The sequence below is a fragment of the Triplophysa rosa genome, linkage group LG3, assembly GCF_024868665.1.
Source record: "Triplophysa rosa linkage group LG3, Trosa_1v2, whole genome shotgun sequence".
Taxonomy (NCBI): Eukaryota; Metazoa; Chordata; class Actinopteri; order Cypriniformes; family Nemacheilidae; genus Triplophysa; species Triplophysa rosa.
The window spans coordinates 12,969,532-12,991,016 of NC_079892.1; the positions used below are offsets into that span (position 1 = coordinate 12,969,532).

General features: G+C 38.5%; 1 protein-coding gene across 4 annotated transcripts in view; it reads left to right on the forward strand.

Annotated features, from left to right (window-relative positions):
* The window catches only part of mob2a (MOB kinase activator 2a), a 55,187-nt gene that overhangs the window by 27,758 nt on the left and 5,944 nt on the right, over positions 1-21,485 (forward strand). The window contains exon 1 of one of the 4 annotated variants that reach the window (XM_057330422.1): positions 255-693. The exons of 2 other annotated variants lie outside the window; for them this stretch is intronic. In XM_057330422.1, the coding sequence (XP_057186405.1) occupies positions 572-693 (122 nt within the window). In that variant the 5' untranslated portion in view covers positions 255-571. Of the gene's footprint in view, positions 1-254; positions 694-16,944; positions 17,117-21,485 lie in introns of those variants that run through there. One more of the 4 variants, XM_057330421.1, reaches the window with a different exon arrangement.

Below are 21,485 nucleotides of genomic sequence, written 5' to 3' on the forward strand. Positions count from 1 at the left end.
TATTTTATTTGACCAACACAGTGCACTTATCTCCATGTACCGACCCGCTTCGAGAGTATTTCTGTTGATGTTTTGCGTAGGTTGAGCATGGAGAAAAATCCCTAAAGGCAACATTTGCGCTGGGGCTGTTCGGGCCCTTAAAAACTCCTGGCTGAGAATATTCCTGCAGTGGTCCGTCATCAGTTTGCAGCAAGTCTATTTGCCAACCCAGCGTTCCCGCCTCAAAGTCAGAGCCAACGGGAAAATGAGAGAGAGAGAGACAGCGGCAGAATGAAAGAGAGAGAGAGAGAGAGAGAGAGAGAGAGAGAGAAAGAAAGAAGATGGGAGGGGGGATACTGTGGGTATCAGCAGACAGGAACACACAAGTGCTGAGCAACCGTACGTGCTGTGCTCGCCCGCTGCGGACGTTTGCGATTGTTTGCTGACTGGAGTGTTGTTCTGTCTGCACCGTTTCACTGTGTGTAGTCCAGCAACCGAACACAGAGCGGGAAACTAGAGAGGAGGCGAGAAAGTCTGAGTAGAACCAGCTTGCATCTCGCCGCAGTTCTGCCAAGAGTTCACGCTCTGATGGATGCCGCTCACCTGTAGGACATCTCGTAAATCCTTGAGGCAAGCGCTACGACAGAACAATCTGATTGCTGACTTCACAAGCTGCATGGGGGTTCTGGTGTGTTGTGACTGTTTCTTCTACAGGTACTAAGATTGAGATGATTCATCCTTGTGTTATGCACATTTTTATTTATTTATGTCTGCATCCTTGTATAGTCTGTGTTAAGTTGTGGATGTTCTTGAAGCTCTGCCAGGTTACTGGACATAGTGCGATCGGACACGTAAGGACACTTGGTGCCCGGCACATAATGGTAGTTAGCTAAAGTTCAGGATCAATACTGCTCATGATGTTCTCTTTTTTATGTTTGAGGGCTGCAGACCAATATACATTGGGACACATTGGGACAAATTGTTCCTCTCTGCTTACGGCAGACTTTGCCCTTTCAATGTTAGGCTCGACCTCCGGAAATGTTAAGGGGGCTGTTTAAACGTTTGTGCATGCTTTGCTTGTGAAAGTGTCGAGATATATTTTTCCTCTTTTGCTTTACATGTGGTTGGAGTTTAGTTTCTTTGCAGTGTAATAGGGGCCTGGTGCTTGCTAGGTGTTTTTTTCAACATACAGTATATATATTACCAAGTCAGTGTTTTGGAGGGATACTGGTCCCAGCCTTATTTGCAGAGCTAACAGGGAACATTCTCAGAACTTTGGCAAACTTTCTCTCAAAATTATCAATATGTTCTTGTAGTAATGATTAAAGAGATAGTTCACCCAAAAATTCTGTCTTCATTTACTCACCCTCAAGTTGTTCCAAAACTGTATTAAAATCTTTGTTCTGGTTCCAAAAGTAGATATTTTGTGTGGGAGAACTAAACAGTTCTGGGGCGCCATTAACTACCATAGTAGATTTTTCCCTACAATGGAAGTCTATAGTGCCCCCGATCTGTTTGGTTACAAACATTCTTCAAAATATCTTTCGGTGTTCATGAGAACAAAGAAATGTATACAGATTTGAAACAACTTGAGGGTGAGTAAATCATGACTCAACATTATGTCTTGCTAAACGTTCTAAAAACATTGATATGATGTTAAACTTACATTGTTTGTGGAATGTTTAAAACACAGAGCAATAATATTTCATAAATTCATAGCAATGTTAGCAAAACATTTATTGAAAATATGTTGTTAGCTGGGTAATTAAAGGTTAAGTTTGCTTTTGGCAGATTTTTTTCTCATTTGCTGTCTTTTGTCTGTCTGTTTTTATCTCCCTTTGTGTCAGCGTGCACATAAAAAGTTATAATTAGCCACTGTATCATAAATCTACTCAAAAGCAGAGCATCTAGTATCTTTTTTATATGAACTTTGAGCAAGCAAACTGTTTAGATAAGAACTGTATAGATTAAATAATGTTTGTTTTTCTTTAAGGCTATGTCCACACTAATGCTAATTGTTCTCTTCGTTTTGGCCTTCCGTCCACACTGAGACAAAGTTTTTGTCAAGGAAAACTGAGCTTTTTAAAAACGCTCTCCAAAGTGTATAAATTTGAAAACACAGTTTTCGTGTTGTAGTGTGGATAAGGAAAACTGAGACGTTTTAAGACGATGGCGCATTTTTCGTCATGCGACGTAGTCATGTGACCGAAGCTTCTTAAAAAGAAGCTTCTTAAAAGAGCGTTTTAAAAATGAAAGCTTTTCATTTTCAAATGAAAACGCATAAGTGTGGACATAGCCTAAAGCTCAAATAAATTTGTTCTAGATCACTAGACATGACGCTGTGGTGTCTTGACAGTAGATGTGGTGATATACGTATATGTAAATATATATGGCATTTAAAGGGGTCATATGGGGCGAATACGTGTTTTTCTGTGTCTTTGGTGTGTTATAAGTTGCCCATGCATGTATTAGACACGTAAAATTGCAAAAATTAAAGTGTCGGAAAAAAGTTGCATTCTATCTAAAAGCCAATGCTCACCCAGACCTGCCTGAAACGCCTCGTGTAACCACACCCCCACAAATCTACGTCAGTTCGTGGTATGATTTGACTAAGACCGCCCAAATGTATACGCAAGTAAGGTGGGCATACCTGTCAGTACAATTGCTTTGGAACCTGATGTTCCAAATATAGTAAGAGGTGTTACATTTCCGTCACACGCTTGCAGTATTTGACCAATCACTACGCACTGTTAACTGGCCAATCATAGCACACCTCGCTTTACAGAGCCATGAGCTTTGTAAAAAATCTGCTCGTTTCAGAGAGGCGGGGCAAAGAGGAGATACAAACATGCACGGTATGTGGAAAATACAGCGTTTTTGAACCTTAAATCATGTATACATACACATTGCATTACATCTAAAACAAATGATAATATTTGTTTTAGCCGTGTCATATGACCCCTCTAAATATGTACTCTAAAAGTCTAAATGAATAAATCTTACTAAGTGTTTTTAAGTACATCAGTGTCTTTGTGTATGTTTGGCAGACTTGAACCATCAAACTGAACAGCAATATCTTTTGTCTTCTGAGATCAGTGTTTTGATTTATAATAACACATATGGTCAGGTGGTGTTGCTTAGATTTTCTGGTTTACATTGTTGGTCGTAACAGTCCTTATAGATGTTGATTTAAGATGCTTGCTTTCCACAAATATACGATTAGATAATTGCGTTTCTGTAATCAGAACTGTGTGAGTTGCGATATATGCGCTGATAAGTCACCGGTGTGTGTATGGAAACTGACCACAACAAAACCTGGTTGAATGAAAATCGCATCTATGCAATATTCACGCCATCTCAAATTTAGTCTTGCCAAACTTGTTTGAGGTGAAGTTCCAGCTCCCAAAATCCTGAATTACATCCTGTTTGGAAACATGTAAACAGACTATTTTCCATTTGAATGGTTTCTCAAATGTGGCCAATTGTTGGTGTAAGATTTATAACTGGAGTAGTTTGTTATAGGACTGTAAATACTGTTTAAAGACATATTCCAGCTCTATCTGGTGTGTGCCACTATCTGCTAAGACATCTGACTGGGGCGTCTATTTATTCTGATGCGCTTTAATTGGTCTGTGGCGGCCAGCGGTTCTTTACTGTCTGCATTCTTCCCTCGCTTCGGGCAAATCTCTTGTGACCATTGTGTCTTGGGGCAAAATGGGCCGACTTTTCAAAGCTTAAATCTAAGTTCATGATCTTTGATGTTGAAAATTTTGACCCACTTGGTATTTTCCAAAATCATCAGTAAATCCATACCAGTTCCTCAACAAGATGCAAACCTTAAGCAGTCTCATAGATCGCACATCATGATCAAATCTTATTTCCAATCTTATTGTTTAATCCAGTTGTCCAATGTTTTGATGTGATCATGGCACACAAATGAATGTAGTCGGATCCTCTGTAGCCCCTCTGGATTCCCTTCTCCCCATTGTCACGCCTCCTCCATCTATCGTGTGAAAATTAACCAATCGCCTCCTCCCACTGCGAAAGATCGAGCTGCGGTGATGCCTTTCTCTCTCTCTCTCTCTGGCTCAGCATCCCGAGCTGCAGCGCGAGCACATGATAGTGCTGGCTCAGCGTACAAGCCCAAGGTCACTTCATTCATTCAGGCCTCAGCTGGACACACATCCAGACATTTGACAGTTAATCACATCCGCAGGCTCCGATGGATAAATGAATGCTCGACACTAGAGGTGCACCGATTGACCGGCCAGAGACCGGAATCACCGGTCCGGCCAGTCAGTCTCACGTCTCGCCGATTCCAAGCTGATCTTCTGTTGCCCGTGATGCGGGCAAGAATGTCACAGCCATCAGTACACTCAAAGCCGCAAGTAAACATGTAAACATGCGCGCGCACAGCCTGTCTTTCACGGCTCGTTTATACTCGCATGTGGGTCCACCGGACCGCGAGTCTCTGCTGACTGACGCGCATCTCTCATGTCCGCTGACTGCACGCGCGTGCACACGCATCATGTACTGTACAGACTGTAGTTCATCTCTTGCTGCTCCGTCTACATGGTATATATGCTAACAGTGATGCTAAACTCTGACACATGCTAAACTCATGTTGAAGTCGTTCACTCTGTGTAAAACAAACGTAAATTCCATTCAACCTGATTGCTTGTCTTACGTTAAAACTGTGGTCATTTCACCTAGGTAAAATGACATTCAACACGACTTCTACTTGTTTTTAAAAATCCAAAATATAAAAAAATGAATAAATCAACCAATATATGTGATATATATCTGATTGAGTTCTTTACTAACACAAAAAAACTGCAAATACATATACATGTTTAGAGTGGAATTCACTCATTAGAGTTTTAACATTTTTATTGAAGTTGCAGCAAAAATCAACCCACTTCTTTTAATACTACAGACCCAAGATAAAGACAATTTATTTTACATTTCAGAAGAAAATGAAATAAAGCAATGTTAGTTTCATAAACAGAAACAGACAAGAATAAAGTTGAAGTAGGCTATTTTATTGTTATCTTAGACTTTTGTGAGATGAGTACAAAAATGAAAAAGGTAAATTAAGTGACATGTTTAGTTATATTTTATTATTTGTACTTCTTTTCAGTCACAGAGTTCTTCAATTTAAGAGTTGTTTGGGAAAGAGAAGATTCTGTAATTTAATGCAGCTTGGAGAACTGCATTTAAGGAAATTTGGGGAAATTGTAATGTTCAATCATTTATTCAATGAAAATAAAAAAAAATAAAAAATGTGTATTGAAGAAAAGTTAATATGGTTTTATATACAGTATACTGTCAATTATAGTTTGTGGATAGAAAATCGGAATCGTCAAAAATCGGAATCGGCAGGTTTCACTTGTAATAAAATCGGAAATCGGTGCATCTCTACTTGATACTCAAAAAAATAATTTGTTGGATTTACATTAAAATTAGCGTCAAGTGGTTCCATTCAAATATGTCGAGTAGTTTCTACAATTAACAATTTAGTTGTATGAACAAAGGAAATTCAGGTAAGGTTGACGAAACTTTTTTAAGTAAATCCAAACCATTCAGATTGTACTAGTAATATTAAGTTAATTAAACTCAATATTTATTCTTCTCAATTGTACTTATTGTTGTCATACATACATTAGATATAAACTTACTGCATGTAAGTCAAATCACAATGAGCAAATCAGATGAGAGACATCTCAGTACTGGCATTAGCACAGTTAATGCTCATTGAATGGTGCAATACACATCATGGGCGCACTTAAACCTTTCAAAGCCAAAGCATATGTACAACTCTTCTAAACAATGGTACCCCTAAAACTCAAAAATACAACATAGATAAATGAACATATCTTAACTGAAAAACACTTAAAATAACGCTAAATTTCTTACGCTAGCATGCTGGCAACTGGAAATCCCCCTCAACCAGTCATGTTGAATTAACTTGTTTATATTAAGTAAACCGAACAATAGGTCTAATATTACATGGTTTTGCATTTTACTCTTAGTAAACACTTAGTAAAGCCGACATGACAGTAGTACATTTTTAGTACAAATACCATAGTTAACTTGCGTTAATGTAGTTACTTGCATTCTCTATGTACTTTGAGCAAGGATGGGTTTAGTACAACTAACAACAGCGATAGTTCATTTTTTCAGTGAAGATGGTGTTTATTCTCGGCAGATGTGCATTTTTTATTATTATCTTTTGATGTGACATTGAAGGAAAGGGAGACTATCACAAAAAAAGTCCACAACACTCCCACAACTTTGATAATGTCATAACAGGAGTGATACTGCAATGTTAAGCCCAGCTATATTTAGCCGTCAGGAGCTGGAGGAGAATTGTAAGGAGGATGCAGTGTTGGTTATCGCAGCAGGTTCCTGTTACGTAACAGCCAAAGATTGCATTTGTCATCGATTTGGAGATGCCCCGGAGACGTTCTGGTGGGTTCATTCAGTTGAATTTGATGGATGGATGCGCTTTGCGATGGATCTTTGCGATGTTGACATGCAAACGTTTCGAAAGATATGTGATGTTTTCTCTATTTAACTCGAATTGCACAACTCAACATCAGGAAATGTATTGATTGTTATGCAAATAGCTTGAAGGAATAGTTCACCCAGATAGGAAAGATTTCACATCATTTAGTCACCGTCGTCCCATGTATATGATTTCTTTTCTTCAGTTAAAAACAAACACATTTTTATAAATAATAAAATGTCATGTTGTTTTTTATATGGGGGTCAGTATGGCAAAATGTTGTTTAATGATTGATTTGTTGCAAATCTATTGCACCATACATATCAGATAAATACAAAATAAAAGTGACAAATTTCCTGTAGCTCAGTGGTTAGAGCATGGCGCTAACAACGCCAAGGCCATGGGTTCGATCCCAGGGGATTGCATATACCTAGAAACAAATGTATAGGATAATGCAATGTAAGTCGCTTTTGATAAAAGCATCTGCCAAATGCGTAAATGTAAATTGAAAATGTTCTTGCGTATCTCGTGAAACATGCGGATGACAACCAGTCATGAGACACACAAGAACTAATGAGACGTTCAGTGTTATAAAGAGGGTGAGTAAACAATGAGAGAATTTTTATATTTGAGTATAAATGAACGTGCTAGACATATGATGGTGTAAATGGTTCTTGTGCACATCCATCATCAGATAATTTAATGCGTTGTGTTTATCAAACAAACGTGCATACATATTACAAAGGGAATTAACAGCCAGACAAAACACCCGTGCACCCAGACGTCAACACATCCCAAGGTGTGTGACTCCCTCGATAATGATAGAAACTCATGATATATTGTGCATATATTGTGATTTTTTTTAACCTATTCACACTTTTCCTTCTAAAGCACATAAGCCCAGAAAATAACTATTGACAAAAAATATTAAAATGTTTTCATTGCTTGTTATTGGCCACACATAAGTTTCTGCAGTTGTGGATTCAAGATCTCCAGAGACGATACATGCTCTATAGAGGTCTAGCTGGATGCGTTTCTTTGAAATGCCCTCCCAGTACGGCAACCCAAAGCTGCTTACAGGATAACAGTTTCCATGAGCTTCGCACCTGTGCCAGCTGCTGTTTACATTTCCTTAGCCAATAGAAAAGTGAGGTCGAGCCTGTCAAATGACAATATACCAGTTTTTGTTTTTCTCTAGAAGATTCACAAGCCCGGGTCGTTCCTGTTTCATTAAATCTATTATGCTGCTGATTCATGTCTGTGAAGCTGTGTAAACTCCGGAAAAACGGCAGCTAACGTGATTGTGGAAAAGCTGTAAGGAAAGTTTGGGCAAGATTGAGGAGAAGAAGGAAATGAGCTTTTAAGAAAGCGTTTAGGGGTGTGGAGAAGTTTTGTGTGGGTATGAATGCTTTACTTTCCAAAAATATCAATTGCGTGCATTGAAACAATCAATACACATTGAGAAACACAACTTACTTAAACATATATTAAAAAATTAATAGTTTATTGAAACAAATTTTTGCATTAAAAAATAATCTGGTCTTTTCTGTAGAAGGTCTGATATAAGTATTTTCTCTGAAGTTTCTCTGAATGTGTTTTGGTTTAATTTCTCTTCGTTTTAAGGATGATTAGATTTTTTCCTGCATAAATAGTATTTGCATATAATTATAATAATGATTTTCAGTGGCTTAATGTGACATCATGTCTTATCAGTGACTTATACCATGGTGTTTTTGAATGCTCGATTCTGATTGGCTGGAAGGTGTGCATTAAAACCCTTTAACGCACAGGTAGCTCAAGTAAGTTTGATTACATTTGAAATTTAACTGACAAAATCACTGTAATTTTCAGCTGTTTGATCTAAATTGATTGATTAAAACCCTTTAATGTACGGCTAGCTGTGGATTATGCCTTACATATTTGACCCCTCAAGGTCTAAAAATGGGACCACGAGACATCATTTTCTTCTCTTACGTGGCCCTTTTTCTTTCTGAGACATGTTTTTTGTACAAACATAGAAGTCTAGCGATAAATGGTACAGTTTTTTCATGCTGGCTTGCACACAGTTTGTTGTGGACGCTTTTCAAGGTACATTTCAAGGTTATGATGACATTTGTTTACGACCCTCTGGCTCTTCTATCACTGTGTTTACAAAATATTGTCAAAACCTCTTATCTCTTTTGTCATGGGGTGTGCACTACATTTGGTGCTTGCTTTAAAGGGACAGTTTGTCCTAAATCGTTTATTAATCGTAAAACCTGGATTACAAACTTGGGGCCGGATTCACGAAACTGTTCTTAAAACAAAATTAGGGATGCACCGATACCATTTTTTAAAGACCGAGTACGAGTGCCGATATTTTTTTCTGGTACTCGGCGACACCGATACCTATAACCGGTGCCTGTATAATGTACAATAATGTTAATAAACCAGTATCTTACTGGTACATTTTCTTTTGTTTTTAGGTCTACTTAAATTTAAGTACTATTTTTTTAATTAAGTTCTATTTTTTTATGATAAGTAGCACAATTTTACTAACACATTTACTTCAGTTTACTAAAGTAAACAATATACTCTGTGGTCAAATTATAACAAATTTAAGGGGGGTGGTGTGGAAAAGTGTGAGTGAATTATAACTTGTTCAAGTCAACCTGACTTTTATTTTGACGGGACACCGCAAAGAGCGTTTGTTTAAGTTAACCGGACTTTTATTTTGACGGATCGCCGCAAATGGTGTTTGTTTATGTGTTCGTGTCCTCGTGCAGTGAAACGCTGGCGCTGAAAGCTCCGCAACCACAATGCGTTCAGTACACGCAACCGCACCACTCTTTCACACACGGTTAACGCAAAACAAGCAGAATACATATTTAAACAGTATCTGAATATTTCGTTAGCTATTACGTTAGCTGCTCCGTGCTAATTTCTTGTTAGGTAATGCCTGGATTCCTCGATTCCGTCCGCGTTTTCCGCATAAGCCCTTTTCACAATGACGTCACTTAACTTCCGCCTTTTCGCAAAGCAGTGTATCATAACATCCCTCTTGCAGCAAACAAGACGAAGAAGCAGAACTTCCGTTTTGACGTCGCGCTGGAATTTAACAATAGTGAGAAAAAAAACCCGACAGAACACGTATTCCTACTTATCCTAGCACCTTCGCTAACACAAAAAGAAAACACTTACCTTCATAATCAAACAGGTACTGTTCAACAAAGAATTTGTATCCTTTCTCTAGCTTTGGTCTTGTCGTTAGCGAAAATTTGTCTGCAAGACGTTTGTGACAAGCAGAGCGGGACGAGGGCCGTGAGGGAACTGCGCGAGGCCGGTGATGATGAGCATCTCTCTCGTCCCGATCTGCTTGTCACAACGTTGTACATCATCTAGCCGTATTTGTGGCAGATGTGCAAGGGACTTGGTAAACTCCATTCTGAGGCGCTAGCGGAAGTAACTTCTTGAGTTTTACTGGCGGTTGGCAAACCAGCTTATAGGTGCATTACCGCCACCTTATGAACTGGAGTGCTAGCGGAAGTAACGATACACTGCTTCGCGGCAGACCGGAAAATGCGTGACGTCATGTGAAAAGGGCGTATTGCGGAAATCATAGGGCTCTATATATGTCACGTGAGGTATCGGTGTGTCATTACGAGTACGAGTACATGAGCTTGGTATCGGGCCATCCCTAGACAAAATATAAGATTGTTCTTAAGATAAATTTGAGGAAGTTAGTAAGAATGTTCGTAAGAGTGCGATTCTCAAACATTTCTTAAAATGTTCTCAAATATTTTCTTAAGAACATCTTAATTTTTGTCGTTAGAATAAAATGATATGCTTTGTCAATGATTACACTCGCTTGCTCGTGTGTTAACTGTATATGTTTATCTATACAATAAACTTTGTGTGTGTAACAAGCACCTCACATTCTTAGCCTGTACTGTATATATTAGCATGTGATTTGTTAAACGGCATTTACGATCGCATGTTACCTAAAATGTTAGCGAGCGTTAAAAAATTATACTTATTATAATTCTGTGTTAAATAATTGTGTTACTACGGCATAATATTTCTGACCCTCTACGTTTCACGTCACTTTGTCCCTGAACAAATGTAAAACGTTTTTAATAATGAAAAAGCTAAAGTAAGGGAGCTAGACCTTATCATTATTATATCGGTGTAAATATTCCTTAATGGCAAGTAAACGTCAAAATTATGATTCTGGCTCAATAAAATAAACGTCACATGTGAAACAACCAAATACATTTATTAAACATCTTACCTTTTGAGATTTAATACAACCGTGAGATGATATTTACGAAAGCTTTGTTTCAAGAATTTGGATTCTTCATTTTTTTCCTAAGATCAATCTTGAGAAATTTTTTTAAGAAAAAAAGTTAGGAATGTTAAGAAAAAATGTGGCAGTTAAGAAGAATTTAACTAAAGGGTTAGTTCAAAAATGAAAATTCTGTCATCATTTACTCACCCTCAGGTTGTTTTAAACCTGTATATATTTCTTTGTTCTGTTAAACACAGAGAAAGATATTTGTAAGAATGTTAGCAATTTTCAGCTCTGTGACATCATCCACTACCATAGTAGGAAAAAAATATTGTATCTATTTTTTGTTCTGTTGAACACAACATGATATATTTTGAAGAATTCAGGAAAACAAACAGTTCTGGGGCACCTTTGACTACCATTTAATTTGACCTACTATGGCAGTGAATGATGTCACAGAATTGAAAATTAATAACATTCTTTCAATTATCTTTCTCTGTGTTTATCAGAACAAAGTAATTTATACAGGTATGAAATGACATGAGGCTGAGTAAATGATGACAGAATTTTCATTTTTGGATGAACTTTCACTTTAAGAATGTTTTTGAATCCGTCCCCTGGATGCTGTAATTGTTTAATTCTATGGAAGAACAATTTGTCGCTGTGCAACAAATATTCAGTCACAACATCCGTCAAGCTAAAAAAGACATAACAAAACAATTAAAGCAGTCCAAATGATCCAAACACTATATTCCGAGTCTTCAAGTGCCCAACTTCATTGGTTTGTATATGCCGCTTGGTCTGTACCTCACACAAACCTGTAATGTGCTTTCAGAAGACTTTTAGATTACATGTTTTTTCTTGGCTTTGAACCCCATTTATTGCAATCTCTTTTCAAAATTCTGTTCTGTTTCACAAAAAGCAAAGCATACAAAATGACACTAGGGCGAGTAAACAATGACGGAGCTTGTTTGTTGAGTGAAACTATTGCTTTAAGAACATTTCATGTAGGCAGCTAGCAGACACGTTTATCCAAAGCAAAGTTCTGTTGCCATATACACTGCGTTCCAAATTATTATGCAAATTGGATTTAAGTGTCGTAAACATTTAATTTTATATTGTTCAATTAAACTTATGGATGGTATTGTGTCTCAGTGCTCTTTGGATCACTGAAATCAATCTCTGACACCTGTGATAAGTAGTTTGCCAGGTGAGCCCAATTAAAGGAAAACTACTTAAGAAGGACGTTCCACATTATTAAGCAGGCCACAGGTTTCAAGCAATATGGGAAAGAAAAAGGATCTGTCTGCTGCCGAAAAGCGTCAAATAGTGCAATGTCTTGGACAAGGTATGAAAACATTAGATATTTCACGAAAACTTAAGCGAGATCATCGTACTGTGAAGAGATTTGTGGCTGATTCAGAGCACAGAGGGGTTCGTGCAGATAAAGGCAGAATGAGGAAGGTTTCTTCCAGACAAATTCATCGGATTAAGAGAGCAGCTGCAAAAATGCCATTGCAAAGCAGCAAACAGGTATTTGAAGCTGCTGGTGCCTCGGGAGTCCCGAAAACCTCAAGGGTAGGATCCTCCAGATGCTTGCAGTTGTGCATAAACCTACTATTCGGCCACCCCTAACCAATGCTCACAAGCAGAAACGGTTGCAGTGGGCCCACACATACATGAAGACTAATTTTCAAACAGTCTTGTTTACTGATGAGTGCCGTGCAACCCTGGATGGTCCAGATGGATGGAGTAGTGGATGGCCACCATGTCCCAACAAGGCTGCGACGTCAGCAAGGAGGTGGCGGAGTCATGTTTTGGGCTGGAATCATGGAGAGACAGCTGGTGGGCCCCTTTAGGGTCCCTGAAGGTGTGAAAATGAACTCTGCAAGGTATGTAGAGTTTCTGACTGAGCACTTTCTTCCATGGTACAAAAAGAAGAACCATGCCTTCCGTAGCAAAATCATCTTCATGCATGACAATGCACCATCTCATGCTGCAAAGAATACCTCTGTGTCATTGGCTGCTATGGGCATAAAAGGAGAGAAACTCATGGTGAGGCCACCATCCTCCCCTGACCTCAACCCTATTGAGAACCTTTGGAGCATCCTCAAGCGAAAGATCTATGATGGTGGGAGGCAGTTAGCATCAAAACAGCAGCTCTGGGAGGCTATTCTGACATCCTGCAAAGAAATTCAATCAGAAACTATCCAAAAACTCACAAGTTCAATGGATGCAAGAATTGTGAAGGTGATATCAAAGAAGGGGTCCTATGTTAACATGTAACTTGCCCTGTTAGGATGTTTTTGATTGAAATAGCTTTTGATTTCAGTAAATATGACCTCCTAATGCTGCAAATTCAACAAATGACCATTTTCAGTTTTTTACAACCTATGAAATGTTTTCAAACTCTGTTGTGCATAATAATTTGGAACAGTGCATTTTGAGTTTTTCATTTTTTAAATAAATACTGTTGTCAGTGGGAGGTTTGTTCAATAAAATTCCAAATGTACCCTAACTGTTGATTACTTGAAAATTATACTGACTGTCATTTGCATCGACAAATTAGGAAAACCAGAGAAAGATATCATTTGCATAATAATTTGGAACGCAGTGTAACTGTACATGTTTTAGAAACCACTCAAGGATTTCTAAAACCCTTGTTAATAGACTTCTCATATCCAGTAGGTGGCAGCGTTCTCTTATATTCATTGTTGACTTGTCCACCTTTTTATTTGTTATTTCATACCGCCTTGGGGTGGAGCTGGTGTTCAAAGTTCACCTTTCAGACACTCCCAAGTTTGCATCCCATTGTCTTATTGGAATTAACTAATTTTAATTGTTGCAGGAAGTGGTGGCAGGCGGCAGGTGTTAGCGTCCGTGCACATTTGCGCATTACTCATGAAGTATAATTACCTTGCCGGTCCATGCTGATGACGCGTCTCTCATGTCTCTATCCTCCAAACAAAGACCTTAATTTGATTTTCCTGCCTCAAACTACACTAATCAAAAGCTCGCCGGTTCTTTCACAAGATGTCTAAACCAAACCTTCCCACAAGGGGGCCCCCGCTGACTTCCAAGGGGGCCTCAAGAAAGATGACCAATATTTTTAAATTAGACAAAATAAGCATTGAAATACATTAGAAAAACAAAACAAGATGTTTCTTATTATTCGGCCATTTTTATAAAACATAAACGTTTTACCCATTAATGTTAAGCTGTAAAATATGTTATTGGGAAAAAATTGGTTAGAGGGGGCCCTCTAAATATTAGCGAATACAGTGGGGGGCCTTGGTGTCAAAAAGGTTGAGAACCCATGGCCTAGGATAGGTTTCTTAACATTTATTAATTATGCAAAACAAAGTTACTTTCACCAATGCTTTACCAATAGCTACAGGAACACTTATCAAGCAGTTAAGATCTCTGTCTTGAACACGAAATAAATCTTGGACCAGCATCAATGGCAGGTGGTTTTGTCTCCAGAACAGATGGAGCGGCGGTGAGTCTTGATGGTATGTTTGTAGGTTTGTTTAGCCCGTATCCAGAAGTTTACCTGAATCATCTAACCTCAGGAATGTGGCGTGTGTTGTGAAGCCTTCAGAACATGCTACAACACGCACGCTTCTTCAACGTCTGCCTGCGTTTGGTTGTTCTTTCAATTTCTCTCTTGTTTGCTCAGTTTTCGTGCACTTCGAAACATCGTGCACATTGAACTCCGCATCTCTGGGGCCATTTTCTGTTTTTACATACCTGGAAAGCTAGATCTTTATTAGTAAAGTTACCATTGCATCATTTTGTTAGCTCAGACGATTTCAAAATCACATTCCTGTCTCTCGCACGATTACACATACTGTTATCACAGCCGACATAAAAATGAAATCTCGCAAGCAAGATTTATAACAAGCACAACGATGTAGAAAGCTTTCATGAACCATGATTCACAAATTTTTCTGCTCCCCTGCTGCGGGTTTTCTTAGCCGGGAGCAGAGCGTGTTGGTGCATGCGGTCGCTCCCCTGCAGGAATGCATAATAGGATGCAGGACCATGTTGCTCATGGCCATCTTCCAAGAACTCTTCGGAGAAGGGAAGATACATGGTTGTTTTGAAACTCACTTCCTTCAGACTTGAGAATTCCTGCCGAACATGTGAAAAAGAATGAATAAATCTCAGTTCTCTGGTATATTTTTCAAGTTATATTAAGAGACAGGGCTTTTGTTAACCTTGCTGACCAGAACAATAACAAGCCCGGTTTGGAGAGTGTCACTTTTGGGAGTGTTTTCATGAAGGCGTATCTCATGGTTCTTTGTAAAATCTCATTAATTCAGACTCCTTGAGCTACTTAAAGTCGTAAAAGTGATCATTTAAAACGATCAAAGTGGAAGTGTTGAAAAAAGTTCTCGCAGCATTTAACACATTTCTAGGATTGCAGCAGGGTTGTATGTTGGTCTTATCTGTCTTGTTCATCTCGCGACGCCCCTGGCGTTTTGGCAGGCTGGATTACTCGGTTTGCTGTATGCTTTAGCTCCCGGCCTAATGTGCAGCATCTGAGAGGATTTTTTCTGTTGGCTTTGTCTGAGAGGAATGTTCGTTACCTTTCTTACCGAACGAGTCGAGCGAGCCACGTGACCAACCATGTGATCGAACATGCTATGAAATTGTCATATGTAGGGCACCGACTTTTTAAATTCAGTCTAAAATTTTTGGTTTTGTTTGCTGTATTTTGTTTTTAATAAAAAAATCATTATATATTCACCCAAATGTGATTGAAAACCTGTTTATGACTCTTGCTTCTGTGCAACACAAAAGAAGATATTTTGAGAAATGTTGCAGTGGTGTTTTTTACAATGGAAGTCAAGGTGTTGTTTGGTTATCAACATTCTTCCAAATTTCTTCTTTGGTGTTTTGCAAAAGAAAGCCATACAGGTTTGACATGAGAGAGTTTAAATGATGAAAGAATTTCTATTTTCAGTGAACTACTCCTTTAAATATATTATGTTCGAACAGGAACACATCCTGTAAATGGATGACTTAATTGTGTTATCAGACACGGCAGATGTAGTTTGCATGTTGTTTCAGTTGTCTGAATCAGGTGGTGAGTAAACACGTCACATGAAGTGTGTGGGATCAGACTGAGGTTATGGTTTGGTCTCGTCTGTCACATATCACTATGCAACTTCATTCCTTCGGGTGTCTTTCAAAAGCATTCTGACGTAATATGTGAACATTACTGAGGCGATATGCAATCATTTTAACCATAAGGAGACGTTTCTAAATCTAGCATCTGTTGTTCCTGTTTTTAGACTACTGGAATTCGAGTGTGACAGACTACGTCAGATCATTCTTATCGCAAAAACCGTGTGGTTTTATGTCCTCCTACATATCTTTTTCTAAACTTTCCAGTGAGCTGTAAATAAAAATGCGTGGAGTAGCCCAAAAACTCATAGCAAGACTGCACTTCATGGTCACTTTCTGTGTCTAATGTGTTCTGTATTTGTCGGGAAATTTGGGGCTGAGACATATGTGTTATGATATTTTATTTGATAAAATATTTAAAATCTGTTTTATTCCTCGGTTCTTTTGTTTTACTATCACAGTCGAAGTAAAGTTGAAACGCGTCCTCTCCGCGCCTCTGTCAGGAATTTGTGTGTAGTTTGGCTTCAGGCAAAGTTGAGTGTCGGGTAGATTTTTGTGTTTTCTGTTTTTTTTGACCTTCGAAATATTATTGAGCTGAGAATAACTGTAAATATGTGGAACTTTTTGTGGAATTGACATTGGTTCATCTCTAAAAACTACGCTAGTATGGTGATTCATTTGTGTGGTGTTACTGTTAAATGTATTTGTATTTATTGGTACAGAATGATGTTCTTTTATCAATCATTTTCTTAACTCTGTCATTTTCTGAAAAGAAAACGTGTGAATTGTCAGACAATATGATGACATCACACTAAAAGTTTCCTCAGTAAACTCAGTCGGATGCAGGTTACACCATATTAACCAGAAGGAAACGCAGTAGTGTCTGTTCAAGTGACACCGCAGGAGTCAGACGTTCAACTGAAACAACACATCCCGCCCCCGAGCGCTTATGATTGGCTGTTTTGTGGCGTTCTGGCGTTATGCCCCGCCTCTGAGCCGTTCTGATAGGCTTGTCCTCTTCTGGGACGAGAAGTTTAGACCAAGAAGTTTATGATCACTCGCTGTCTCGACTTAAAACATCAGAGCAAGAGAGAAGAGCAGCCGGTTCTCCGGACTCTCAGTCCACACTTTAGCGTCTGTTTTAGCACTTCGGATATGCACTCGCAGAAAACTCCCAGAAACGGACTAAGCTGCAAGATGGTTCTTCAGGCGGTTGGCAAAGTTTTAAGGTAACGTGACTGGATTGATATTTCGCTATTTGAGGCCAAATATAATAAGAACTGTATTTGGGTAGTTAGTAATAACGACAATAAAGTCAGTCGATACGCGCATGCGTGTATAATTCAGATATTTTGTATAGGTCGCGTTATTTGTGCATGCAACAGTAGTCGGTGAGTTTAGTTTAATATTTATTGCATTCCTAGCGCATTTAAGGTATTACTGTCCGCGCAAAATACCTTTTCACTTGAAAAGCACGTTATATTAAAAATAAACAGTTTATTTACTATTTGCACTTGATTTGTTAGGTGACGACACCGTCATTAGTCAAAACCGCGCTTATTGATGCATAATAATGTGTAGCCATAAAGCACGTCGAGCAGTCGCGCGCTTGTTCATAAATACACGCGAGACGCAAATATTCTCAACCAATCAAATATCTGTAAACGCAATTTATTATTGACGTGCTACTCGTGATGCACGAATAATACGTTAGGAATGGTTGAAATATTTGCATCTCATGGATATTCACCACAAGCCTCTTGACTCGCCGCGCATTTACATTGTTTGAAATCCCAGATAATGTGCTGCCGATATCTGAAATCAAACGAAATGAGGTCAACCTAATGCATGATATGATTGTATTGCAAATAAAGTGTGCATTAGAGACAAAATCAAGTTGCATTAGATATGAATCAGACATCTGTCTGTGTCAATAGGCCTCTTATTTAATTCAAGTGGTTTGAAATATAAAGCTGTAGTTATATCAGAGTTTATGCATCTGCTTCTAGTAACACATGAATTGCAAACTTTGAGTTTCTTCCTTTAGGCTGCATTCATAAACCATGTGCTCCTAATAAGAATGAAGTTGTGAAATTCAGTTGAAACTAGGGTGTGTGGGGGGTAGGCTAATTTACAAAGCCCCGGTCTGTTGTGATGATTATGACCTCTCGTTGTACTGTCCCCATGGCACTGTTACTGTGTTTAACACAATAATGTCATCTTCTCAATGGCTCTTCACACTCTCTCCATGCCTGTGAGAACTAGGAAGTCCTAACCTGGCCAGAAACTCGCAGCCAAATCGTACTGCGTTTCAGCTGAAGGTTGCTATAACAATTATTTATGCATAAAATATTTTTGGTTTTTATTATTATTATCTTTGTCTTAACATCTCTCTTAAGAGATATAGAATTGAATGAAATTGAAATTTAGTGTTGTTATTATACTGTTGTAGTAATATCTCTTGTTATTATATTGTTATATTGGCCTTTTGTTGACAATCCAACATAGTATTTATTTGAGTTAAGTTTAATCAATGTACATCTTATTTAGAAAAATTGCACCGTGTTCTATAATGCCACATGTCATTTACATATTTTATTTCTTTTAATTTACTAAAGTAAACACCACTTTAAGAAGAACTACACAAGGATTTACATAATGCTTTTCCCCTATTGAGCAGTTACGTCCAACAATATGTAAATGTAAAACTCTTCAAACTAATTTCATATTTTCCTACAAATTCAAGGCTTGGGGACAAATGTTAGCACATTCATATAATTAGAAATGCATTGCTCTCCCAAGCAAACACTGTTATCGGGTGATACAGATAATCTCGCAATGGCCAGATATCATGGTAGGAAAGTGTATTTGTCAAGCAGTTTGTTTACTGTAATTTAATGATCTTCACGTTTTGCGGGGGCTTAGAAATGTCCAGCCATGTTCTTGGAGTTTTGTTTGGGTCTGAATGATTTAGGGCTGTTTAGATCTCTTGGCTACAAATGCTGGAATAAGAGATTGTGTGAAGTGTGTTGAATAATGTTAAACCGCACGTGTAGATTCTGAACTTAACAATTCATCTTCTTCACTTTTGCCAAGCTACCTTTTGTCTGTTAGAGCTAGTCAACCAATTTAATATTGAAGTTTTCCAAAGAATTGCTGGTCAATGACCTTCCTAAAGCTTTTAGAAATGATAATAAACATATCAGGTGAGCTTGTGAGATGCTTCCAAAACACATTTTTATAGATGCACATCTTCACTTGGGTATCTTGGAGTTAGGTTGATGTTCTACATTCTTTAAAAGTCCAGGGTTTTCTCGGTTGATTATGAAAAACACCAAAAAATGGCAAAGGAATGCCTGATTTGCAGGATCCAAAACCTTTACGGCATGCACGTGATTATGTCGATACCCCAAACTTTGTTGTTTTTAAACGGAAAACAGAATGTGCATCCAAAAATCAAAAAGCACATTGTTTTATTTGAGCCCTCCCCGCGTTTCGTAATTTTCCAGGAAGCAGCGTTTTTCATAAATTATGTGGCATAGGGCAAATTCTCAAGCCATTAGCTAGTTTATTTTAAGAGAAAGAAAAACTTTCTAGCTGCCAGCGTTACTCGCGCGCGCACACACGCATAGACCGCATGCCCACTTACTTGAGTTTCCCGCAGATATCTTTGCCATAAAAGGCATTGTAGTGTTACTCTCAGACCAAGCCAAGGTTGTGACCCAAGACCTGTATCATTCACTCGGCTGGAGAGCGAGCAAACATCTGCGTTAGTTCTTCTGTTTGTGTTGTGCTGTATTGGTGCATCTGAAACTAAAGCCCAGTTTATTTACAGACACCCTTACTGGTTCAACACCAGTTTGTGAAAGTGCATTTCTGTCGACAAACTTCAAGACGCGCAAGTTGTCGCATTATGTTATAAATTAGTGGAAGGATGGTTTTGCACAAAGCTGTCAGCTGTGTCGATCCATCATAGCTTCTGCGAGATGTTCAGATGGTTCAGTCATGAACGTCCCTTTCAGTCTCTCACCAGCTGGACCTGACAGCTGTCTGCTCGCTGGATTTACTTTCCCTTCATACGGGTCGATTCTTTATGATGAGCCCAGATCAGCTGTGTAATGCTTGTAGTCAAAGTTAATACCAGATCAGTGAAGAATGCTGGTTTGTTGTGGGTGGTTGCCGGGGTGTTGCTATGCAGTTGTCGATGTCTTTTGAGTGGTTTTAACACATTGCACATTGTTGTGCGGTTACTAGGGTGTTGTGGGTGGTTGCTACAAGGCTAATTCAAAAGAGCTCGGTCTGACTATGAGGTACTTGCACACTTTATAACTACGCAAACATTTTGTTGCTTTTTATTGGCAGTAACGTTGTAAAAACAATGATTAACTTAAAAGAGGATCCTCCTTTTTGTTCTGTATCAAATTTTCGTCATATTTGGTTTTTCGATGTGATCGCTGTAAAAATGAGCCGAGTTGTAAATTGCCTCATAGTGTGAATTCCCGTCTTTGTTTATCTTGTTTCCTGTTTTACACTGAACACAATGACTTATAAAGTTGAAGTTTACCAGTCTTCTCACACTCTCGAGTAATGTTTGATCTGACCGTGTTCCCTTATTAACCCTCCGTAGACCTTTGCAATATTTCAGCTTGGGTTTGATATGGTTGATAAGATTTCCCGCTCTCCAAGCAAAGCCAGCCAATCCATCAAAACTTTGCTTGTTTGCTTTTCAAAAGAATTGTTTATGGACTTTGGGCTCGGAGATAAGTCCCTGATTCCAGATAAACTGGACTACTGTGTGTGAAGAGGAAGTCATGAAGGTTGTCAGAAACTAAAGGTTGAGAATGTGATGGAAGTCATAAACAGGGAATCAAGTTGAATTGGTGAATGAGTGGGGTTTTTCCAAGGAAAAACAACACTTGTGAGGCTTTATGGAAGAGGATACTTAAAATAAGAGGATATAAATTCAAATTTAAACAGCCTATTTTATCAATAAGCAATAAATGGAGCAACAACAGTACGTGAATTCTTGATAATCTGGTCTTGCCTGTTATTAGTTGTTTAATGCCCCCCCCCTGCAACCTATGTCCCAGCCATCTGCAGGACCTACCACGACTGTGCGAATCTGACATGTACATGTAAAAACTAGCACTGGAAGTACAAGTCTGTTTTGACACCCCAGTTTTAAAAGAACCAAAAATGTGGATTTCTCTAAAGAGGCAGAGCTGTGGGACCTGTTTAAAGGGACCTGTGGGACCTGTTCACCCAAAAATGAATATTCGGTCAATATTTATTCAACCTCATGTCATTCTAGATCTGTATATGACTCTTCTGTGGAACACAAAAGAAGATATTTTGAGAAATTTCTCAGTGGGTTTGTGTCCATATAATGGAAGTCAATGGGAGCCGATGTTGTTTTTTAATAATGTTCTTCACATTATTTGCTTTTGTGTTCTGAAGACGAAAGAAAGCCATAAAGGTTTGGAATGACATGGGGGTGAATAAATGATGAAAGAATTTTGTAAACGGTCCTTTTAAGACTAAGACCAGTTCTCTTGAAATATCTTGGGTGATTTGCTTAGGTCATTGAGCAGTCGTAGA